At 46.2% G+C, this 25,216-nt stretch overlaps 2 protein-coding genes across 5 annotated transcripts in view; one reads left to right on the forward strand and one right to left on the reverse strand.

The window, feature by feature from the left end:
* SYN3 (synapsin III) overlaps positions 1 to 11,834 on the forward strand; it is a 218,315-nt gene extending 206,481 nt beyond the window's left edge. For 2 of the 3 annotated variants that reach the window (XM_077339669.1, XM_077339668.1), the window contains exons 11-14: positions 3,275 to 3,409; positions 3,795 to 3,882; positions 5,071 to 5,368; positions 7,358 to 11,834. In XM_077339669.1, coding sequence (XP_077195784.1) covers positions 3,275 to 3,409; positions 3,795 to 3,882; positions 5,071 to 5,368; positions 7,358 to 7,490 — 654 coding nt within the window. In that variant the 3' untranslated portion in view covers positions 7,491 to 11,834. The remainder of the gene's footprint in view (positions 1 to 3,274; positions 3,410 to 3,794; positions 3,883 to 5,070; positions 5,369 to 7,357) is intronic. The other variant, XR_013231385.1, reaches the window with a different exon arrangement.
* A 7-nt stretch (positions 11,835 to 11,841) lies between these two features.
* On the reverse strand, positions 11,842 to 24,877 carry FBXO7 (F-box protein 7). Of its 2 annotated transcripts, XM_077339670.1 has the most exons (10): positions 24,558 to 24,877; positions 21,893 to 22,157; positions 20,859 to 21,086; positions 19,596 to 19,737; positions 18,494 to 18,577; positions 17,148 to 17,240; positions 14,792 to 14,968; positions 13,777 to 13,851; positions 13,431 to 13,468; positions 11,842 to 12,610 (listed from the first exon to the last, which is right to left on the reverse strand). In XM_077339670.1, exons 1-10 carry the CDS (start codon positions 24,677 to 24,679, stop codon positions 12,227 to 12,229), a joined length of 1,608 nt encoding a protein of 535 aa, XP_077195785.1. In that variant the 5' UTR covers positions 24,680 to 24,877; the 3' UTR covers positions 11,842 to 12,226. The 2 variants fall into 2 exon arrangements, with proteins under 2 accessions (XP_077195785.1, XP_077195786.1); XM_077339671.1 differs by lacking the exon at positions 13,777 to 13,851 and having other exon boundaries at positions 24,558 to 24,875.
* Positions 24,878 to 25,216: the final 339 nt, after the last annotated feature.

Here is a 25,216-nt window from a genome sequence, read left to right on the forward strand (position 1 = left end):
AAACTGGCTGTGATTCTTTAAAAAAAAACTCTTCGGGGTTTAAGTCCCATTGAGAAAAATGGATTGACTTCTAAACAGACCAGCCTCTCACTATCTTGCGTGTCCAATAGTTGGACATTAACGTGGTTCCACAAAGGAGAAAGCAGGAGCTCTGCATTAATCAGCTATACAATTCATAATGTATTTATTATATTTATATACTGCCCTAGCAGAGAGACACAGACTGTGCTGTGGCCTCAGACAGGGATAGAGATGGAGCTCCAAATTCTCAAACAAGCCAATAAGGGACAGGGCAAAGAGACTGGCTTACTGGTTGATCATGTCACATTTTCCATTCAGAAATCTTATTCCTTACTTCATGTTCCCAGGGCTGGGCTTTTAAGGCAATCGCTTATGGATGAGAAGGTCCCTGGGACCTCCCCCCTGACTCTCAGCTTTTTGGCTATAATCTCTTCTGCTCAAGTTGCCAACTCCATCTTGGGAAATTCCTGGAGATTTGGGGTTGCAACCTGGGGAAGATGGGGTTTGGGAAGGGGAGGCAGCTCAGCAGAGTTTAATTTTACATTTTACTCTTCAAAGCAGCCATTTTCTCCAGGGGAAGCTACCTTTGCTATCAGAAGACCAGTGGTAATTCCCATAGATCTGCAGGCCCCACCTGGAGGATAGCAGCCTTAGAAGGGGGTACCTGTAGAGGAGACAATTTAGGGAGGTATTTCGCCTAGAATTTCTGGCATACCATAAAGTTTACCCTCTGAAGCTGTCATTTTCTCCAGGGGAACTTATCTCTGTATAGTCTGCTTTCACAGCATGGGCATATTATGCTGATTTCATTGCTCTCAACGTATTGGGGTTACAAGCCAGTGAAATCCAGGAGTGTGGTCTTAGGGGGCATTATTCATGAACAGAAATCATTGAGTTTGAGATGATTCCTAGAGCAGACTGACCCTGCTTCCAGATGTGCCCATCAGTCATTTCTTTACATTAATTTTTTCTCAACAGCTGCAGGAGCAGCTGTGGAACAAGGGATCCTAGGTTGGGGGAATTTCCCCTCCAGGGAACTGGCTAGGTGCATTTGGTTAAATACTACCAATGGTGGAGTGCAACATAGCACTACATTTCCCCTTGCAATCCTGTCATGCCTGCCCACCCAGCAAAGGATAAAGTATCCAGTGCCTTAGTCGCTGAAGACATCCTAGGAAGGAACAGCCATCTCCAAAACAAGGAAGAAAACTGAGGACTGGCTGCTTTGCAAACCAGACACAGCACAAGCAGCAGCTATACAGGCTTGCCAGCCAGCCTAGAATTAGGTTCAGAAAGAAGTTGTATTTGGGGGCTCCAGGCCCTTCTCAGCTGAAAGGGCTCAGCTCAGAGCACCACATATATTGGAATGTGCACAAACATATTAAGCATCCAATTTACTTTTCATCATTTCACTTTCCTTTTTCATGCAAAAACTGAGAGGAGTAAGCAAAACTTTAGTATAACATTATGGAGGAAGGGATGTCAAAGTTAAAGGCAGCCTTGTGATGTCCCCCATCTGTTCCAGGCGCCACTCTGTCATACAGGTGTTTCAGCAGCATTTTGGATGGGTCCATTGGAGGAGGAGTCCTGCTGACCCAATGCAAAGCAAGCAATATCCCTGCAGATCAGCTCTGGAATCAGGGCGGGATTCCGACATACACAACACTGATCTACAACAGTTTGGCAGCAGTGTCATATGTAGCATCTATAATAACTAGACTGAACAAATGACATCATTTCTGGCAATACAAAGAAAGAAATGCTAACAGGGAAAGAACCTAATTGGTCAGAGTGAGACATGGCCTACATCAGGGGTAGTCAACCTGTGGTCCTCCAGATGTTCATGGACTACAATTCCCTAGCATTTGCTATCAGGGGCTCATGGGAATTGTAGTCCATGGACATCTGGAGGACAACAGGTTGACGACCCCTGGCCTACATGATGCCTTCCCACTAATATGGGCTTTCGAATAAGATATTAACAAAACTCATATAGCTCAACTAATAAAATCATACAAACTAGGATTGTTCCCCACCTATTCCTGATCCCAGACCCTTGCTGGCAAAGGCAGCTCCTGGTAATGGCAGCCAAGGTGTCAACAATGTGCTAATATAGCCAGTACATGGTTTGGCCTCACCCCAAATCCAGTGCACAAAATGTTCCTTTTCACCGTACAGGGTGGTTGTGCTGATGGATGTGATGTGGACAATTACAGAACAGCTCTAAAAATGCCATGCGCTTAGGGAATAGTATCAAACTTAAATTTAGGAGCACAATTTGGGAGTCTAATGGCTCCATCTACTGGTCAGAATCATTCTTTTAACACTACATGGTCCCAGTTCCAATTCCCGGCAACTCCTGCTAAAAGAGTCAGATGCTAGGTGTTGTGAGAGGCCTCAGTCTGAGATCCTGGAGAACCACCGCCGGTCTGAGTAAACAACACGAATCCCAAGGGACTGATTCTGGATTAAGACAAAGTCATGTGTGTGTCTGCAGCATCTAAGTGGAACCCGTAAATGAGACAGTGCATAAAGAAGAAGAAGAAGAGTTGGTTCTTATATGCCGCTTTTCCCTACCCGAAGGAGGCTCAAAGCGGCTTACAGTCGCCTTCCCATTCCTCTCCCCACAACAGACACCCTGTGGGGTGGGTGAGGCTGAGAGAGCCCTGATATCACTGCTCGGTCAGAACAGCTTTATCAGTGCCGTGACGAGCCCAAGGTCACGCTGACTAATTTGAGGTCGACATGAACCATCACTTCCCATTGGCCCGAGACTCCCCTCCTATGACAATCACTATCTGCCCAACCCACTGGGCCTTCAGTACGAGTTGATCTAATGGTCTCCCCAGTGTTCTACCATTCTATAATGTTAATTGTTATCACATTATTACAAACTGAGTTACCTCTATCGTTCCTCTTTCATGTAAACCACCCTGAGCCTCCGGGGAGGGCAGTATATAAATACAATAATAAACAAATAAATATTCTATTTACTATTGAAAACCAAACACTGCAGATATGCTCCTTTAGCCAGTTTTTCCTTTTAATGGAACAGTGCAGTGTTGTTCAGAAACCTGGCGTACTCAGGGTAAGATACTTGGCTGTCTTGAATCTGTCATGCAGTCCCCAGGCAGTTGAGCGTTATATTAGTGCTGACTGTGCCATGTAGTACCCTTCCTTCATTTAACGATATAGCCTAAGGACGATCAAGTGGCTGCCATTAACATTAAAGACTCGTGTAATCTCTATCCAGGTGATGGACAGCTCAATGCCCCTGATAGGGGAGCACGTGGAAGAAGACAGGCAGCTAATTGCAGATCTGGTTGTCTCCAAAATGACTCAGATGGTCCTGACGGTGGGATCTTCTCCTTCACCTCTGAGGCCTTGGGTAAGGATAGAAGAAGAAAGCCAACGTGTCATTACAACCCTCGCAAAATTTGAAATGTTCCAGCCATACCTAAATTCATAAATTCCATGCTGGTGTTATGATTATAAGACAGGCAAAGAACATTGGAAACTATGGACAGAATTGCATGGGCCAAGATTTCCCCCCAGGGGTTTTCTTCCTGACACACAGGATGCTAGCATTAACTTGAAAGACTTCTTTCCTCCCTAGGAACAGCCTAATTTAACTGCCCCTGCATTACTGGGCCTCGTTTACAAAACAAGGCCTGAATTTATCATCAGGCATCATCCCTGGCTGGATGATGGCAGACAATACGCTGTTGTGATACCCACTTCAATGCAGTGAAGTTTTGTCTTTTAACGTCTAGCCTCAACAGGTGTCGGTGAAGTCACAGATGCAGCCTCAGCCGGCCGCTCAACTTGGACAGCTTTCCGAACCCCGACCGCCTCCTCAAGGTACCAAGTTAGCACTTCCAAGCATTAAAGAGTAGGAAACAGTGTTGCCCTGATCTGTAGATAACAGGGGATTAGAAATAATGATGTTTTTTATTTGCTACGACTTCCAAGCACACATAACCACAGCACCGGCTTTGTCAGTAAGGAGGGGCTGCAGGTAGAGCATCAGCTTGGCATGCAGAACTTCCTAGGTTCAACACACACACCATCCTGTATCTCCAGATAAAAGGACCAGGCCGTAGGGGGGATGTAAAAGAGCTCCGCTTGAGACCCTGGCAAGCTACTGCCAGTTTGAGCAGACAGCAATGGTGGTTGGAATGGCTGAGCTATGGGGTCCTTTGTGTTGTTTCCGCCATCCTGCTGTTGCTGTTGCTTTAACGTTGGGTTGTTTTAATTGGGGCTGGGGATGTTTTATTGTTGACATTGGATTTTTGTTTTTATTGTCTTATTGCAAGCCTCCTCGGGCTGGCAGTGGCCAGGAGAAGCGGGGTAAAGGTAAAGGTATCCCCTGTGCAAGCACCGAGTCATGTCTGACCCTTGGGGTGACGCCCTCTAGCGTTTTCATGGCAGACTCAATACGGGGTGGTTTGCCAGTGCCTTCCCCAGTCATTACCGTTTACCCCCCAGCAAGCTGGGTACTCATTTTACCGACCTCGGAAGGATGGAAGGCTGAGTCAACCTTGAGCCGGCTGCTGGGATTGAACTCCCAACCTAATGGGCAAAGCTTTCAGGCGGCTGCCTTACCACTCTGCGCCACAAGAGGCTCATTGAAGCGGGGTATAAATATATAAATAAATAAGCAAACGAAAGGATTGCAAGATATCTGTGCAGTTAAATGGCACAATTTAGGGATGAGATTGAAAAAATGTTTTGTAGAAAATTCCCAAGGAGGAGAGAGCAAACAGTGTGTTGCTTCCATTGGAAGCCTCTCCAGTTTTGCAGCACTCTTTCTGCACAATGTTGTGCTTTGTAGTTCCTCGATATAGTCGACAAATACATTGGCATCTTTACTCGTTTTTTCCCTTTTTGAAAACATTTTCCAGATAGGATGCTGTCTCACAAAGCAGAATGGGGAGGTTGCAGTGGCAGCAACACCAAAGTGCTAATATCGAATAGTTTCTTTCAGTTCCTCTGGTCACACAGATGTCAGACCCGTGTGTTATTTTAGGATGTGCCTCTTTGATGCAGGGGGCCCGCGCCAGCCTCAGGGACCACAGCCTCCACGCACAGCGGCTCCGCCCCAGCAAAGGCTCTCTCCGCAGGGTCAACAACCGCTGAGCCCCCAGTCCACCTCACCGCAGCAGCAGCGATCGCCTGGCTCTCCCCAGCAAAGCAGAACGTCCGCTGGAAGCTCCCCTAGCCAGCCGTCCAGACCAGGCGCCTTCCCCCCACAGCAGCCTAGACCTCCAGCCCAAGGACGAGCACTTGGCCCGCAAAGCTCCATTGAACTCCCCAAGCAGCAGGCCGCTCCTCACCCTCATCTAAAGTAGGTACCTCCCCCTTTGGCAGCTGGGTATTTTGTTATTCAAAGTGGAGACCCCCACCATGGCCAAAGTGCCATGTGCCACAAGGAGGTATGAACATTAAGCAAGATGCACCAATTGCGCTGGGTGGCTCAAGCAGCTGAGCTGAGCCACACGCTAGGGAGGAAGGCAGTTCTTCCCCCAGTTGTACATACTTTGCATGGCTAGCAGTATGACTGGGTGGGTGGGAATCTTTTCCAATGCTCATTCAAATCAGCATATATAATCCCTGCTCAAGAAGCAGGGTTGAATTCCTTCACAGCCTAGAGGACATTGGGCTTTGTCCGCTGCATCTCCCACACTCCACGCATTGAGCTTCTCGAGGAAGTGGGAGGTTGCTGTCCCTAGAAGTGTTTAGGAGGCTCTGCAAGGGCTTTTAATGGGATATGCCAGGTGCATTTTTAAGAATGGGATTACACGACGTCTTGGATATTTTAAATTTGAATTTCTAAGTCACCTTGAGCCACAAGGAAAGTCTCGATATTAAAATGCCCATTCATTAATAAGTAAAATATACCCACCTTCTCACCAGAATCTTAAAGGTATGTTGTCCTCGTGCCCTTTTTCTGAGCTTCCTGAGAAACATCCAGTCGAACCACAATGAATGGACTGTTAGCCTGATCCACCAGCCTGATCCACTAGCATGTCTCTTGCATTCTTCTCCTGCCTCCATGCGTGGCAGTTCATGAAGAGCTTGGCAAACACAACTGACAAAGAACCGTCTCTTGCTGAGAATGCAGGATCACCAAAACAAGTCAGATGGGCCTTAAGGTAAAGGTAAAGGTATCCCCTGTGCAAGCACCGACTCATGTCTGACCCTTGGGGTGACGCCCTCTAGCGTTTTCATGGCAGACTCAATACGGGGTGGTTTGCCAGTGCCTTCCCCAGTCATTACCGTTTTACCCCCCAGCAGCAAGCTGGGTACTCATTTTACCGACCTCGGAAGGATGGAAGGCTGAGTCAACCTTGAGCTGGCTGCTGGGATCGAACTCCCAGCCTTATGGGCAAAGCTTTCAGACGGCTGCCTTACCACTCTGCGCCACAAGAGGCCCACAAGATGGGCCTTAGCACCATGTTAAAAAGGAAAGCCGTCCTGTGATTCTCAACTCCTCCCTCACATGCAGTCAGCTGGGTGACCTTGGGCTCACCACAGCACTGATAAAGCTGTTCTGACCAAGCAGTAATATCAGGGCTCTCTCAGCCTCATCCACCTCACTGGTCGTCTGTTGTGGGGAGAGGAAAGGGAAGGCAATTGTAAGCCGCTTTGAGACTCCTTTAGGTAGAGAAAAAGCAGCATATGAGAACCAACTTTTGGGAAATGGCACAGAGGGGAGGAGTTATGCTCCCCCATCCCACTCCAAGAGACCCTTGTGCACCTACAGTTTTCAAAGGGAAAATGCACTGGAGGATCTCTTAGATTTACTGGTGTCACATCAGCTCAAAACATTTGTTTGGCATAACAGAGCTGATAAAGGGTCTCTCTTGCAGGTCCATTTCAGTAAGATGTCACGGAATATCCAAGAAGGATTATTGTGCAACATACATACTGCCTTTGTTTTACTTTAGTTATCTTCAGGCCAGTGTGACCCACCCATCTTGTTTGTGTTTACAAAATTTGGGATAAGTGGGACTCCTTTATTACTTCTACTGTCTCCACTTCTAACAACAGTTGGATTTTATGCAGTTATAACATGTGTGATGCCGTCACCCAAGCTGAGAACCTAGAATGAAAGCTTAAGTCCAATGGCAACTTTGGTCTAACAAATGTTTTATATTCAAGATCCATGATGGGAAGACAAATGATAATGGAATTCTTGAGTTGACAATGTCAGTTCGGAGTGGAGAGTTAGCAGTGGGACAAGGAAGCAGAATGTGAGAAGATCAGGGACTCCGAGATAGGGAAGTGGGGTGCGTAACCCATCCCTAACACGTCCTCTCTTTCTTTCTTACAGCAAATCGCAGTCCCTGACAAACACCTTCAGCCTCTCAGAATCTTCCCAGAGGGGAAACCCCAATGAGGATGAGGCAAAAGCTGAAACCATCCGCAACCTGAGAAAATCATTTGCCAGCCTGTTTTCTGACTAGTCTCTTCTCTTCCTGGGAGAACACTGTTCTCGTCTTTATTTATTTGCAAACTCTCCACTGTCTTTTTATATATTGATTTATCCAATCTATGTAGTTTCTCATCAGGAGCCCAACTCACACACAAAGCAAAGAAAGATAATCTAACAAGCAACAGCAACCTGCTCACACCCATCCCTCTCGGCCCTGTTTCACACCCACGTACCTGCCAGCACCTAAATAGTGCATAGCCATAGGAATGGGCACCCTACACGATCTCAAGCCATTTCACTAAATTGAAGAGTTAAAGCTCATGCATCAGGGGTTGGATCCCATGACTTTTCCCACCTGAGAAGCCTTCCTCCGTCAGAGCAAGCCTCCTCCTTTCATGGGACCTGCCAGACTCACCCCATGCAGCCTACTCATCTGGCAAATGTACACGAAACCTTCTGAAGCATTACACAGGTACTGTGATCATTTCCCTGTGCGCTAGGGGAAGTGGAAAGCAAGCGAACTGTGGACAGGCAACTGTAAGTAGCACAGTGTCTCATTAGCTCACAGGACTTTCACCTTATCCACTCTGCTGCATGCCTGAACAAGCTCAGCGTGTGAAGCTGGATCCTTCCAAGGGACCTATGTGGCTTTTAAATAGGATTGCTTTGATTTTGGATTGCTTTGATTTTGCTGCATTTGATTACAACACTGACAAAAGAACTCCCCCCCCCCCCCGCATTGAATCAGAACCATCCCCTTCAACACTCAGGCAAGAGAATCACCCAGTTCTCTTCATATAATCCTTCTTGCAGAGCTGACATCCCTGACATGGTGGACTTTTTGGTAAGCATTCAGAACACCAAGTTTTTAACAGCATCCCAATGCTACAGAAAGGGGGGCATCCAGTTTCAGGGACTGAGGAGAAAGAGCAGCAGTTACTGATAGCTGACTTTTTGCTACAGCTAAAATTTAAAATGGGCTCAACACGCCATAGCTGCCATTTATTTGTTTGTTTATTTCTCCACCACTCCCTAGATCAGGGGTAGTCAACCTGTGGTCCTCCAGATGTTCATGGACTACAATTCCCATCAGCCCCCTGCCAGCAAATGCTGGCAGGGGGCTGATGGAAATTGTAGTCCATGAACATCTGGAGGGCCACAGGTTGATGACTACCCCTGCCCTAGATGGCTCGTGGTGGGTCACAATGTCTTAAAACGCCATTAAAACTCCCATTAAAAGACTTAAAACCATCCCAACATGGCGGAAAAGCCCCTTCCTACCCCCTATTACCATGCAACCGAATCCAACTTTGGTAGCTGATGGCATGGAATCCTTCACTGGGGTAGGCTACAACTTGATGGGGCTTGCCCTGTCTGCAACAGTATCTTGTTGCAGGCGTTGCTGGAGGAGCTTGACTGCCTGCAGGGAACATGCCCTGCACTTCAGTGTTTCAAAAAAGCAAAATCTACCAGCCTTCACAAAGCAAGCTCAATTGGGGTTAGAGCAATTTTCTGGCTATGTGTTCTGACTGTGCACATACATATATATGGTGGAACATGACACTGGCACTAGAAGCAGTGTGGGCTGGAGATCGCTGTTCCCTCCTTGCTCAGATTTCTTCCCTGAATCTTCAACAATATTAGCTACCCGAGACTTGACACCATCTTTTGGTTCCTGTGCTAATGTCAAGTAATAATGAAAACAGTCTATGCTGGGGATATCAATATGTCCAAGGGGTACTTGAAAGTATGCAGTTGTCCAGATCCTCACCAAGCAAACCTCTTCAATAATACAGTATTGTAGACCAGAAACAACTCACAGGGAGCTTCTTAGAGAATAGCACCTCAGTTTGACCATGGGCTGAAGTGAAGCCACCACCTCTAGGAGGTGGATTAGTCAAGGTTAGAGATAATACCCATTCATACAACGCAGCAAAATGATTTTCCAGCAGTGGCAGAACTCCAGGTAACAATCAATGCTTTAAAGCAGAAGAGTGCATTTGCTTCCCTTTGGATTCTGCGTTTTCTGCAGTACGACTTCAGGCATGGGGCCTAGCTGTTCCATTCTCATTTTAAAGCAGTAAGTTTTATTTCCTTTCTAGATCGTATCTATGCAACTCTTAAAGCAAACAGGACATCTCACCTGCCAGAAAGTGCAGAGCATCTTCAGTAGTCCTGCCTCTCTAAAAGCAATGAGAATAAACATGCCCCTGGTTGCATAAAAATCATACCGTCCCTGCCCCCTTCTGTTGGAACAGGCTGTGGTGACTCAGTGATTTTTAAACAATGAGCGATAACTTCTGCCCTCAACCCAGCAGCCCTCTGCCTAATTTGGCTGTGACCAAGCCCTGGGACTACTTAGCTGTACCCCTACAAAGTCTGCCATTCTGCGTATGCTACCTTTCATTAAGCAAGCAAACATTAAACAAAAGTCATCTCTGTACTTTTGGAATTTTTAGCAGCTGTCTCGATTGTATTATAAGGAGCAGCTCAACCTCTGAATTACCGAAGGATTTGTTAAATCTTCCATTTAAAGGAGCCATAGCTTTCTCTGTCCAGCAGTTCCATGTTGCTCTAAGCTGTGTATTCGGAGCAGTAAGATACAGCTGTACCTTCTTTCAAAATGTCTGTCCAGCAAAAAAAAAAAAATTGCATAGGCCACCTAGGATAGCAATACAGCAGATTCTTCTTCTGTGAGGCTTAGAACCTCAATAATGGTAATTAACGGTTTGACATTTTTAGCCATAACCTTCTAAGCAATTGCACCTTACTCTCCATTCAGCCTACCTCATCAGGAGAGATGGAACGCTTCTACAGCACTCTGTACACTGAACATGGCTACAGAAAGGATGACAACTCCACACCACCAGCACCCTGCTTTGCCGGTGACACTATTGTGATAAATTGGGCAAGGGAAGGGAAACTCAGCCTCCCTCTAGCCATACAGTGCTTTGAACTGGGGCAGAGAAAAACTTACTGCCAGAGTGGTAAGTTTCTCCTTCCCCCAGTTTAAAACACTCAGTGGATAAGGAAAGTCTTCCTTGTCCAACATCCCTCAGAAGACTGATTTAGGATAAGGAGGTTTTGGTACATCACCAGGGCATTGGCTATACAGTCTGTAGAGTTTATCTAGATATGCTGTCGTCATAATCGTTTGGTTTTTAACACTTTGAAACTAGCATAGCAACTCGCTACTGCCAAGTTACTGAACTTTATGCTACATACAACTGAAGCTCAAAGGCAGCTTTTGAAAGGAAAAGATCTTTTGTAAGAAGCTGGCATTGCACTTGAAGAAACAATGTGTTCCCTAAAACGGCTTGTGAAATCTAGAATGGGGAGCTAATCCCCCCCCCCACACACGCACACACAGAATCCAAGTGCCAGAGTACTCACTCGCACCCTCAAATCTCCTAATTATTGTATTTTAAAACAGTGCAAATTCAAATACAAACCCATGAAAGGTCAGAGATGTTCTGCAGCAACAATGAACAAAAGCCCACTTGCAACCCAATTAAACCTAAAGTCAGTTCTGGAAAAATAAAAGTAGATCCCTGACAATATGAGTTAAGTGTGCAATTGTGGAGGCATTTAATGAGCTAGGAAGCCACCCATGATCGGTAGCTGTATCTAATTCTGTCACCAGGTAGGAGAATGCCAAGTTTTTAAGAAGCGACAACCAACCTTGTCCTAATCCATAAAGCTTTGCAAGGCTGTTTTTCCCTGTTGATCCTCTACTAGACACATCTCTGACTACAACAGGGTGGCTGATGGTATGGCCATTTAGAATTACAGGTGTCACCTCTTAAGCAATATACACACTGTGTCCATTATGGAACAGGATGGGAAAGTATCCCAACACCATCTTGATAAGATCCTAAGTAAAATTAGGTGACAAGGAATCTTGGCATCCTTTACATTCACTGTAAGTCCAGAGCTTCTTACTAGACTCCACAATGGTCACTGCCATTTCATTGTAATCTAACAGCCTTCTCCTGGAACTCACGGAAGGCAGAAAGGCAATATCCTTACTCAACGCTTTAGGAATTCTCATTGTTCTGGTCAGATCCTGGGTTACACTGTGGCATGTTCTTATTCAGCTATTTGTAGGATGAAATGTTCAATGTTTTATTCTTTCCAGTGTAACGGAAACAAAACCTTAAAACCCTGTATCCTGTGTGCATCAAAGTCTTCGGTATCAAAACTGCTTTTCAAGTAATAAAAAGAGAACAAAAAATCCTCAAACAAAAGATGCCTGTGAAGAACAATTAAGTCATATATCTTACGGAAAGCCCAGGCTTCCAATGACAGAAAGCTGCATAAAATAGAAAGCTTGCTGCTTGTGGAAGAGACGTTTAAAAAATATATCAGACCGGTTACGGAAGAAAAAAAAAACAATTGCAAGGATTTAATGGAGACATTTAGAGAATAAGGCAGTCCAGACTAACAGAACGTTTGTGCTTAAATTGTTCTTTATCTGAGGCAACAGAGACCCACCAGGTTTTGTTCTCTAAGAAGCAATTCACAGATGGTAACAAAAAGAACAAAGCGTCCCCAGAGAGTTCCTCCTGAAAGGATCACCAGTTCTGAGGGAAGCAGCACTAGCTATTTGCATCAGGGTATTGGACCCTGTCCCTGGAGTCAAGATGCCATAGTACTTATGCATCGCCCTAATTAGAAGAGAGACTCTGGGAGGCCCCAGAGCTGAATATCCTATAGTTCAAAACGCAAGCCCAGGGACAGGAAGTTTAAAACTCTGGGTGGTAAGAGTCATATGAATGGACGGCGACAGTCAGCTGGGCGACTCCGGCTGGGCCTCGGGGGGAATCTGTCATTGCAACCAGCTCTCCCAGGGAGTGGGAGACCCGGAACAAACCCTGTTGGGTCAAAATGTGGTTGTAGTGGAGGGAACAGACTTGGTATCTCCTCTGGGCCAGGAATGAGCGAGTTGATTGGATCGCCAATAAACGGAAGGGTTGGCATTTCATCGTATTCGCCACCAATTATCATCGGGGGATAAAGAGGGTTAGGAGGGAAAGGGTTAGGATAAAGTGGGTTGGGATGAAATGGGATCGGAAGGGGAGGAGGGGGAAGAAACATCATATGCCTCCACCTCAGGGCCTCCTTCTTCTGCTTCAATTTCTTCTTGTATAACTGCAGGGGGAAAAAAATACAAAAATTGTTTAGCCTAGAGTCGAGAAGAATTGCAGGCATTTTAAAGATCCCTACCCATATTTGTTTCCTGATCCCAATTACTGTATTTCTTAAAGACATAATATAATGAAAGGAACTACAGCCCTCTCGAGAGTCTTGCCTCCAATACTACATTTTTAACAGTTGGACAGAACAATCTAGTTTATAGGAAGCATTCAGCAGGGCTTGTCTTTCCTTTGAAGCAAACATTCTATTTAAAGAAAAAGCACAACTTGCCATTCAAAAGCATCTAAGCCAGCATTTCTCAACTTTTTTGTACTGTCGAGAAACCCAAAGCATTCTTCAGGCTTTGAGAAACCCCAGAAGTGGCACAGTCATGCTGAATATTTATTTATTTATATTTTTATACCGCCCTTCCCTATGGCTCTGAAGCAGAGCTGTGTACATACCCATCTGGTGCCCTTCTCTCCCCTCCCTTCCAGGCCCATCACTGGCTATTTTGGGAGGAGGAGGAGGCAGGTCAATATGACTATATATGGTTATATCACCTGATAAATGTTTAACAAACCCTTCCAAGGCCATCAAGAAACCAGAGTTTCACAAAACCCTGGTTGAGAAAGCCTGGACTAAGCCAAAGCTGAGCTTTGTTTAAGTTCAACTGAAACTGAGTTATCAGGGATAAGACGCAAGTTTAAAAGCACAACTCGGTGCTTACCTGCAACAATCATAATTTCAACAATCGTAAAACCTACCCTGGCTTTCCCCTCTGCACTGTGCCTGCACAACATTTCTAAGGGAACATTATCTAATAGCCACCTACTTCCTTCCAGTCTGTGTCTCGTGGCCTGGAAACAGAATCTGCAAAGAAGGGAGAAGTCAGTCTGACATAACAAATTCCATATTGGGCTTCTATACGATAGCTGAAGGCATTGTGTGTTTCACATAGGAAGGCTCCCCTGGATTAGAAGGTTCAGTTGGAGATTACTGTTTGTTTGTTCACAGAAATAAAAAAGGAGGGCTTATTGGTCAGGGATCTCCAGCCCACTGGATTAGAACACTGAGGCAGGTTGGAGAGGCCTGTGAGAGTCAACACAGTGCAGCGTTTAGAGGGACTAGGACAATCTGGGTCAGAAAGTTCAACGGGCCACTTTCAGCTACTCACTCACTTTTCAGCCCAACATATCCCACAGAGTTGTGACTGTAACGCATGGAAAGAATCATGTAACTGCCGCTCTGAGCTCCTTGAAGGAAAGGCACAATAAAAATATCAGACAGAAGGACCTGCTGCTACAGAGCATGCACAACTAGCAAAGGCACCTCTGCGCGCACACATATACACACACTGAGTTCAGCACCAGGATGGCAAGGAAAGGCTATAGAGCAATGGTGAGGATTCTTTTAGCACAGTGTAAACTCATCCAGATCCCTTAAGCAAAAGCTCTTTCCCGTACAATGTACTCAATGCCCACCTCTGCCAGCTGCTCCAAGGTTTCATACCTGTGCTGGCAGCCTGGAGGCTTCTCTCTTCCCAAGAAAACTACCCTTTTGCTGGTAGGGAGGTTTGGTGCCATAAACACAGGGAAGAAACAATGGACCACTGGTAGGGGAAGGGAAGCCAAAGACATACATTTGTGAGAAGTGTCTCTAAACCTTCCTATGTCACCTTCTAATTATGGGGCATCTTCTCATGTTTGGGCTTGTGTTCACTGTGTCCAACTCTGCCTATGGTCCTTGCCTAGATTAAGGGATCTCCTCACTCTGGCTCCTCATCCTGTCATGTGGCAACCTCACGTGGGTGTGATGACATGTACCTGCCATGAACTTAGACATCAATGAGTCCCTTGTTGTCATCCTGGGGTTAAAGCTGGGTTCTTGGTCCAGGGCCCATTCCGCACACATAAGATAATGCACTTTCAGTGTGCTTTGGCAACTGGATTTTCCTGTGCAGAACAGGAAAATCTACTTCTAAAGTGCACTGAAAGTGCATTATCTATTGTGTGCAAAACAGGCCTAGGAAAGCTGAACAGTGCTGCTCTAGAGCCAAAAGCCATCTCCAGAACAGGTGTATTTCAGTAGTTTGCCTTTTATCCATTGGTGCTGCCGACTTCCATAAAGAAACCCAGGTGGCCTGAAAACCATGCTTGGGAACAAGCCTCTCCCTTCACCCAAGTAAGCAGTCACCTCTGAAATCTCGAAGGTATACAAATCTCCACAACAGTGGGTCATTTGCAGCTGTGTAGAGGTCCCGACAAACAGCAGACAGAGAGATGAGTGAGCGGACATCCAGGAGCCTTAGAATGCGGAGTTTCAGCTCCAGTGGGAGGACCACCAAGCCAAACACATCTGGCAAATTCAAAGCTATGAACAAACCAAGCAAAAAGATGTTAAGTATTTAAAAAATCATCAACATTCCTTACAGCCTTCCCCCCCCCCCCCAACTTCCAATCTAGTTTACAAATCTATCAAACTGCCTATTTGTTTATGAATGCAGTCAGCACTCACAATACTAACAGTGCACTTTTCTGAATGGGGTCTATAGGTCCTGAATGATGTCTGTAGCATAAAGAGATTCCTAGGAAATGTTTCCTTTTCTGAAGAACATCAAGATATGTAAGAGGTATTATTTTGGGTAACCAAAAGTTCTCTTTCAAAGTTTTCCAAAACTTTGGCAACCAGTCACTTTCAATACACTATCATGCTCCATCAATATTTCTAGATGTACATAGGTGAGCTGGAACTAAAACTCCCAAGCTAGTCAGAGAAATAGGAGGCATACAAAAAGTTGCCCCAATCACTCCTCTGGGAAAAAACAAACAAACACAGTCACCAAGACTTCCCTGGCTTAAGCAGAGACTCCTCGGTCAGCTACAAGTCTTGGTGGAGAACTTGGCCATCTGGTTGGTGTTCCATCTTCGCCAGGAAAAGCTACTAGTGCCTTATCTGTCCTTGGATCACTTGGCCACAGTGCTCCATGGAACATTCACCTCCAGGATTCACTTCCGTAACTCAATCTATGCTGGCCTTCCCTTGGCCTTGACCCGGAAATTGCAGATGGTGCAAAATGCAGCTGCTACGGTCTTCACAAGAACACCATGGAGGTCCCATGTCCAGCCAGTGCTGAGGCAGCTGCATTGGTTACCAATTGTGGCCCGGATAAGGTTCAAGGTTTTGGTATTGACCTTTAAGGCCATCCGTAGTCTGGGCCCTACATATCTGCGGAACCACTTACCCTCCTATACCCCCTGCAGGGCTCTGCAAGTGAAAACTTTTTGGTGATCCCTGGCCCACAAGAGGTATGCCTGGCCTCAACCAGGGCCAAGGTCTTTTCAGTCCTAGCTCTGACCTGGTGGAATGAACTGAGGGCCCTGTCGGAGCTTTCTCAGTTCCGCAAGGCCTGAAAGGCTCTTCCACCAGATCTTTGGCTGAGGCTAGGGTAATCAGACCTAGCCCCCTCCCCCTGGATTGGCTAGAACAGCAGCCACTCTCAGATTACCATCTATTACTATCTATCCCGAGGCAGTGGGTTGGGAAGTTGCAGAATGGGGAGGGTAGTTTTTTTGTCGCCAGGGTGGGATAGAGCATTTTACTGGGGTTTTACTGTGAGGTCTCAAATGTGTAATCCACCCCGAGCCAGCTTGGCTGGGAGTGGTGGGCTATAAATCAAATAAATAACAATAGTACATGATAGCATCAGCTATCCTAAGTTGTATTTCCTAAGCCTGGCAAAAGAATAGAACAAAATAGCATTTTATTACTTAACACTGCCAAACCAGCTGGCTCTCCAGTCTCGCCAGCTGGCTCAATAATAGCGCAGGTCTTTGCCCATTAAAACAAGGTTCATGTTTAATGTAACTTCAAAAGGCCAGCTTCAGATCTTAATCAATTTTATTTCCATTCCCTGAACTAGGTTGCTATTTCAGTCCTGTAATCACACAACACCTAACTATGCTTAAGAAATAAATTGCCTTCAGAGATTTCTAATCACTAGAACTCCCATCAGTTCTGCACCCAATTTCAACCACTGTAGAAAAGGACTGTAGTGAACTCAGATTGGAAGTCGCAGGTGATCTCCATGTCTTGAAGTCATTAAAAGTTCACATACACAATTACAGGCATGTGATGATGCCTGTGGCCTACTGCAGCCACAGGCACCAACTGAAAAGAGGACACAAGATGTAAGGCAGGGGTAGTCAACCTGTGGCAAACGCTGGCAGGGGCTCATGGGAATTGTAGTCCATGGACATCTGGAAGACCACAGGTTGACTACACCCCTGATGTAAGGCACAAACAAAAGACCCTGGTCCAGGTAAGTCACAGGAGCAGTGATCTCAAAACTCGCTTCTGTGCCAAGACCAGTGGAACTCCATTTTTGACAATGGGTGTGGGGAGAGAGCTTGAAAGCTAATGTAGACATCTCATCAGCATTTCAAACTTCCTTCTGGTTGGAGTTAAGCTGGCACAGGTTTATTACCACAGTACAAACATCCAGTTTATTTACAAAGGCCCCATAAGCAGCTTCCTTTAGTGTTTCTCTTACCTTGACGAGCTGCTGCCAGAAGAGGATACACTAGCTGATCTTTAAAAAGGCGAGATAACTTCTGTAGATCTTTATACACTCCAGTGATATTTGCTTCAGAAGAGAGACACAAAACATACATTAACGTGCAGTTATGTCAAGTCGATAAATATCTACTCAAACTATTCTAATAAATAAAAATGCTCTTCTACCAAAGGCAGAGAAAACCTGTGCCAAGTGTCAGTGGGTGGAAACCATTGCATAGCAATGCCTGTGTGTTCATTTTTACAAGGAAGAGAATGGATGAGACATTTTGTTGAATTAAGCAGGACCTGAGCTAATATAGCTAAAGAAGAAGAATTGGTCCTTATATGCTGCTTTTCTCTACCCGAAGGAGGCTCAAAGCGGCTTACATTCGCCTTCTCTTTCCTCTCCCCACAATGGACACCCTGTGAGGTAGGTGAGGCTGACAGAGCCCTGATATCACTGCTCGGTCAGAACAGCTTTATCAGTGCCTTGGCGAGCCCAAGGTCTCCCAGCTGGCTGCATGTGGGAGAGTGCAAAATCGAACTCGGCTCGCCAGATTAGAAGTCTGCACTCCTAACCACTACAACCAAACTGGCTCTCGAAAGGCTGTGATAAGGTCAATAAGTAGTTACCCATTTGTTGTTCCAGAATTCAATTATAAGGCATAGACAAGAGGAGCTAGACTTGACCTCCTTTTGCTGTTGGAAGCAAGTAATTCCCAGCTCAGCCCACTTGGACATTGGAGGGAAAAATTCAAAGCAACAAACTGCAGCAGGCCAAGACAATGCTTTGTTCCTTGCATCTACACAGCCCACTTTCCACAAAACAACCAAACTCCATCTCCTGTTTTACAAATGAATAAGTGGATGGGTCAGTACTGACATATGCATTCTTCTCCTGCCTCTCCCACTCAGCCACATCTAGCTTGGCCCAAGAGTCTTCCACTGGTGTGTGTGAAATCCTGTTGAAGAATCCTTTGCTGCTGACTTCTGTCCTCCACTTAAGACTGAGACTTGATTCTTCAAAGCAGATTGTATGAAAGCCACTGCAGTGTATTGCTTCATGTTCTGAACTAGAGTCCGAAAAGCCCAGGTCTCCCCACTCAGCCATGGAAGTTTGCTGGGTAACCTGGAGCCAGTCACACGCACACAGCCCAACACATAGCTTAAAAAGGAGAGATGGATGATCTAACTTAGGGGGAAGAGGGCGGAGTGATCCTCCAGATGTCCATGGGCATCTAGAGAGCCACAGTCTGGTCACTCCTGATCTAACTTGTCTGAGTCCTTACTGGGGAGGAATGTGGCTATTAAGGAAGCAAAATAAAAATAAATATTAAGTACCTGAGTCTTGAAAACAAGCAAAGGATGATGGAAGAAGCTGTAGTCTCTTTACACTTTTAATGTCACCACTGATTTTCAACATTGCTGTAAATACATACCCGAGTTTGATCAGAATGAAAACAAAATTTTGCATCCTGCACAGAATAAACTGTTTTGGACAAAGAGACTCTTCTGAAACGGCCCCCAGAGAGGCAGCAACACATATACAAGAGCATCAGTTCTATTACATCCCTGCAAAATCCATTAGCACAAGAAGAAGTTCCCACAAGGAATCACACCTCTGAGGAAAATATAACAGCTCACACAGTGCTGGCCTCACGGGAGACAAATGAACTCTGTTATTTTGGGAAGGCTATTTATAGCTGGCCTGCTCATTTGTGAGCGCAAACTCAGAAGTCATATAGAAGGGAACAATAAGGAATGTGTCTAAAATATTCTGGAATCGGTGGACGGGGCTCTGGGAACCTTGCATAGTACACAGCCTTCTGCTGGAAACTCAAACACTTTAGCTTTGAATTTCCGAAGGGTTTCAAGTTCCTCAGAATGATTTTGCACAGTGCTCTCATGTGCAGGTAACAGCAGTATTTCGCATTCAACCTCGCATTACCACAACACTGCTCCTCTTTTTCTGACCATGCAGAAAATCTGAATCAAGCATGCTGGGCCTGCAAACCAAAATGTAATCATCATGTGACTCCACCTGAAGACTTAACTAGGTTTCCTCCAAGTTAAAGGCTACAGGAAGAAACCACTGCTAACAACACACTGCCATCTGGGTACAGAGCGAAATGAGACCTTACTGTGGGAAGTCCAGTTTCCAGTTTGCAAATGTATGCAACCTTTTATTGCTGAATCATAACCTACAAGCTACATTTGTTATAACAAAGAAAAGTGAACAGGTTGGCTCAATAGCCAAAAGGGCACAGCTGACAGAAGACTGGTCTCCACCGCACCACTCCTGCCTCAGGGACCACAAAGCATTCACAAAACTGACCGAAATTCTCCTTGACACTTCAGGCACTAGAACCATAGCTGCAAGCTTGAGACCCAGTGGGGGGAAAGGCAGAACACGAGGAGCACAGGCTGTATCAAGAAAACTTACCATTGACAACAATGAAGTCCCCCAAAGGCACGCAAGTCAGAGCAGCAGAGCCAGCTTCACAGAGTGGGTGAGTATATTGTAGCTTATATACTCCGCCATTTCTCCACTTCTCAGGCATGCACATTGATTTTGCTTCTGTCCCCTGAAAGCAATGAAAAAGCAGTTCACATGGTGGACTATCCAGCTCCTCCTTGAAGTGGCTTTCCCATCAAAAAAAACCCCAGGTGCTGCCGAGGAATTTATGCTTGCCCATGATAGGCATCTTGACTGCAGCCCACAATATGTAGCAGCCTCTTGTCACAAAGAAAGAATTACTACTGCTGTATTTACACTGCCTGCCCCACTTCCAGAACACAAGAAAAACTAGTCTGACCCACCCTGGATGCACAGAACCTGCACAGAGGATGCTTTTCTCCACTGAGTCAGCTGAAACATTTTTAGACTAATGTTACTTCCTGTGCAATCTTCAAACTGATACATGCTTGAGGGAACTTGAAATGTCACTTCTTATCTTAATTTTTAAAGTCAAAGTGACACTCCAAAAACATAATGAAAGCCATTTGTACTAGAAGCAAATAACTTCACAAATTAGACAAAAGTCACAGTCCTAAGCAGGGATGAGCACAAACAGGGGCAAGAACTGAATATCGCCCACGAAAATCCCCCAGTTCATACCTCCCGAACCAAAGTTCAGGGAGGTGTCTCCGCCAAGCACTGCAGACCTTTGTTCTGTTCAGGGGTTTGGCTGGCAGCCATTTTAGGCTGACAGTTCACAGGTGCACATGCCCCACTGTCAGCCTGATATGGCTGCAAATGATTTCAGAGTGCTGGATTGTTTCCCTCCCTTAGGAAGCAGAGGGAAGTGCTCTGGCTCCCTTTCAGTCTGACAGCTGAGAGGCCTATTGTCTCCACTGTCAGGCCGAAGGGCTTCAAGCCATTTCAGCATGCCAGATCACTTTCCTTGTGGCGCTGAAATGGCTTGCTTGGGCGGGGAGGCAATCCAGCACACTGAAATGGCTTGCAGCCCTTTGGCCCTGACAACTTAAGAGGCCTGCAGGCAGGAAGAAAATAGATCACACCATAAATGAAAAGTGGAAGAAAAGGAACGTGTGTTCATAAGGATAGTTCAAGCTGCAAAGGAATGTTTTCTGGCAGACAGTATTACAGTCACCTGGACTGATGAATGCTATTTAAATGCAAAAAGGAGTTCCTGACATTCCCACTTGGTTTCAGAAGGAGCTGCTCTTTTACGATGTTACTAACCTGAGGTACATAGCCTGTCTCCATCATGAGAAGATGGATCAGAACTATCAAAGCATCATCGGCACTGGCGCACTCTGCAGAATGGAAGAGGGTCTCAAGAGAATGTGGCACTTGCCCATCTGTAGCTTCAGAGCACAGCATCGGCTCCAAAGGGTAAGAGCCCTCAGATTCTTGGAGATCAGGAACAGCTGAGACCACCTCTGAAGCAAACTCTTGGCTGGATCCTGCCTTGAAAGGACAGCACAGATACAGAAGAGCATTAAAAAAAACAGTTATATCTAGCTGAGTAAAACCATCAGGAGAAAACTACGGGAGCAATAACTTTCAGTGAGGGGAGAACATGCCCCATGGCTAGCGATAAATAAACAAGCCTCCTGACTACTTAAATTAATACAATTGATACTATTTAGTATTAAACAAAAGCAGATTAATTTGTTTCATGTGGGTCTATTGTTCCCCAGTACAGAAGATTGCACAGACTGGTGGGCTCCTAAATGCCTGGATTACTTCCTTATTTGGGCTTCTGTCCTTAGAAGGCAGAGAATTAATGGTCAGTACAGAGTAAGAGCCTCTTGTGGCACAGAGTGGTAAGGCAGCAGACAAGCAGTCTGAAGCTGTCTGCCCATGGGGCTGGGAGTTCGATCCCAGCAGCCGGCTCAAGGTTGACTCAGCCTTCCATCCTTCCGAGGTCGGTAAAATGATTACCCAGCTTGCTGCTGGGGGGTAAAATGGTAATGACTGGGGAAGGCACTGGCAAATCACCCCATATTCAGTCTGCCATGAAAACGCTAGAGGGCGTCACCCCAAGGGTCAGACATGACCCGGTGCTTGCACAGGGGATACCTTTACCTTTACCTTACAGAGTAATTTACAAGATATCCAGGAACTCAGATATAGGGTCCAGTGGTGAAATACATATTCCTTTCTCTCCAACAATAAATTTCAGATTATACATGACAAAAAAACCCAGATGGGACCCCCCAACCCAACGTATCTGCCTTCTCCTTGTAACTTTTGAGCTCTTATGGACTTACCGTATTGTCATCCATTTGATCATCTTCTTGGACCTGATGGTCTTCTACGTGCCCATTGTGCCTTTCATTTTCTGTGCTACTGGGTTGGTTGAGGCATATGACTGAAGAGGAGGAAGGGGATGGAGGTAAAGTAGGTATTGCATTAGCATCTTCCAGCCTCAAGCATATCAAGTCTCCTGAAACAATTCCAAATGATGCTAGAGATTCCTCGTCCCCAGACAGCGAGTCTTTGTTGTTCAAGGTTATTGCAAACTGGGTATCAGAACTGCAGGAAAAAACAAAAGTTAGAACGGCATGGGGTAGATGGCCATATTTCCACCATTTGGCCTGCAAACTAAACAACAGACAAACAGTAACATGACTATTACAATACAAGCAGCAGATACAATGGTGATGGGTTTTTAAAATTATTTTCTCCTATATTTGTTATCTGTTAGCTCCTTACACACATGCATGCGATCAGATGATGTATATTTTTTAAATTTAAGCTTATATACCACCCTTCCCAACAGCAGGCTCAGGGTAGTACACAAAAATAATCAAATTAAAACATGCCCATTACAATTAAGCACATCTTCGGACAATCAAGAGTTAAAATAATAAAACATCTAGTTTATTTTAAATCAATGCAAAAGCTGGATTCAACCAGCTTTTTCAGTCAATGAAGAAAGATGGAAGGGGTCAGCATATGGGAACTGAACAGACAAAAGCTATAGGGGGTAGGGTATTGTAGTAAGGAGAATGGGACAAGACTGAATGGCAAAGCTCAGCATATCCAACCCAAAAAACATAATGATTGAATGTAACAAAAATGTTAAAAGGTACTGCCAAACAGCCCGCTTAGAAATCAGATGTTGGCAGGTCTTCATCCCCAGAAGTCCCAGCATTGAACCCAATCTTTGATATGGGAGGGCACTTTAAGGCCAAAAGCCAGTCAGAAACTTTCCACATATATCTTACTATACTGTTGAGCTACAGCTTTTCTAAGTGAAACTCCAACAGCCTGGTTTTCATTTGCTTTTTAATATTTACAACCACTGCTTCTATATTTTACCAGCAGACACGCAAGACATCTTTTCAACATCATAGCAAGAAAGGATAACTTTGTAAGAAAATCACTTTGGTTTCTATTTCAGCAGTAGCCAATACAGGAGACTTTGCTTTCAGTTTCATTGCTGGCATATTGGCAGGTAAAAAAAAAAAGTAAGCTCCTTCTTACCAACATAGAAGACTAGTCACATCCACAAGCGATACACTAATCCCACCAGAGGGTGCCATTACACTACTCCAGAGATGACCAAACTGTAGCTCTCCAGATGTCCATGGACTACAATTACCATGAGCTCCTGCCAGCAGTCTGACCACCCCTGCGTTACTCTGTACCTTGCTCTAAAGTCCATACGGCCCTGGTACATATAACTTATGTTAATTCCATGATAGTTGGGGATTTCCTACTGTTCTGTGTATCTGCACAATCCCATATTGGGTGTACCCTGCAAGGCTCTTTCCCTGCTTCTCTGTCAGACAAGAGGATAATATTATCAACACAGCTGCTGCATGATGGACTGCAGCAGGGCCATTATGGAACACTAGGCTCTCTGTGCCTACACAGTGGAGTGGGAATCTTCTTCATATATATTCCTCCTGGGCTGGAGGAGCACAGGAAATCAAATAGCTGTGTCAGCTGCCAATCTTGGGGGACATAATGGATTGCTTGTGCATCTCCTTCTTTGCATCGGCGCTTGGTGCCATCAGCTCTTCGCTGCCAAGACATCACATGACAGGGCTCTTCAGCAGACCCTTAGACTCACGCCTCCCTCTGCATAATGGCTACAGTCATTATGGGACAACACTAGTCTGTCAATGCCACCCACATCCCCCAGTGGGTGAAACTCCGGGTCCGGCTACAGTATTCAAGACCTCAAAAAAAAAAAAAACCACCAACAGTACTGCAGATGTCTTTATGCCAAGCACATAATTGACACAAGAGTTGGGGGGGGGGGGGAGAATGGGAAGCATTCTTCTCATCCCATCATCTAGGCCCCAGTAACAAATGCCTGTGAAGTCCTGAACCTCCTTCCCTGAACAGTGCATGGTGTGCCTTCGCATTCAAGTTTATCTTCAAGACGAACCTCTTCCTTCCGTTTATCTAGCCCCAAAGTAAACCTGGGGGCTAGAACAGTGTGACATATCTCCCCTTGAGCTCCAGTTATATGCAAAGTATATTGTACTGTAACCCACTCGTTTCCCCATGGCACACTGCGCTGGCTATTCTAGATTGCCAAATCCGGTGCAGGAGGGAGGCCAAGGCAGTTCTGCAAGGCGGTTATTCTGGAACTTAACATGTCAAATATTAACTCTCTCTCTGCCATATGCTCCACCGGGCCAGCCCAGGAGTGCAACGAGGCCAGAAAAGAGTAACAGGCCTCGTGAAGAGAAAAAGCCCTCGGAGTCATCCTGGTGCCTGTAGAATCGCCATGACAACCGACGAGACGAGGGACCAAATCCCCCACGCAGCTGTCAAACTCCCTTCCGGCCTACCCTACCTCACAGGGTTGTTGTTATCCGACAGTCCCTCAGGTGCGCCAGCCCGGGCCCGAGAGAGCGGCACAGAGAGCGCCTCCCCAAGCCAAGGCCCCCCTCCGCGGTCCCATCCACACGTTACCTGTAGCCCCAGGCGGGCAACAGGGTCTGGCAAAGGCGGGCGCGCAGATCTTCCAGCGTGGGCTCCGCCCCGGGCAACTCGAGGCGGCCCGTCCGCTTCTGCAGCCGGACCCGGAGTTTCATGGCGGCGGGGGAGGAACGAGCCTTTCCCCCCCGGCCACCGCCGCCGCCTCACCCGCAGGCCCCTCAGCGGCAAAAGCAGCGACGCCGGAGGGAGAGGAGGCACCAGAGAGCGCGGGGGCTTCTGGGAGTCGCCGTCCTTATTATTGTTTTGGGTCGGTGAAGCGCCGCCTCCTTCGCCCCGCCGACTCGACCCCGTGATGACATGGAGCCCCGCCCCGTCTCTGGCAAGCCCCGCCCACACGCGCCGGCCCCAACCTCGGAAAGGAAAAGGCAATCGATTGGTAGGCTCTCTTTGGAGCGCCTGCGGGCTCCGCTCTCCTCCCCCGGCGTGACGGCGACGGGGGGAGGGGGGGCGTTTGCGTTCGATCGATACCTTCTGCCCTCCTATTTGTGCGCGTGCGCAATGCTCCGGCGTCCTTGGAGGGATGAAGAAGAAAACATAACAAGGGAGATGGGTTGGAAGAGCGGCACGTGACCAATTGGGAGGCGGTTAAGGGAGAAGCGGCGCGCGGGCCTCTTGGCAGGCTGAAGGGATAG

This window comes from Paroedura picta, chromosome 5 (assembly GCF_049243985.1).
Source record: "Paroedura picta isolate Pp20150507F chromosome 5, Ppicta_v3.0, whole genome shotgun sequence".
Taxonomy (NCBI): domain Eukaryota; kingdom Metazoa; phylum Chordata; class Lepidosauria; order Squamata; family Gekkonidae; genus Paroedura; species Paroedura picta.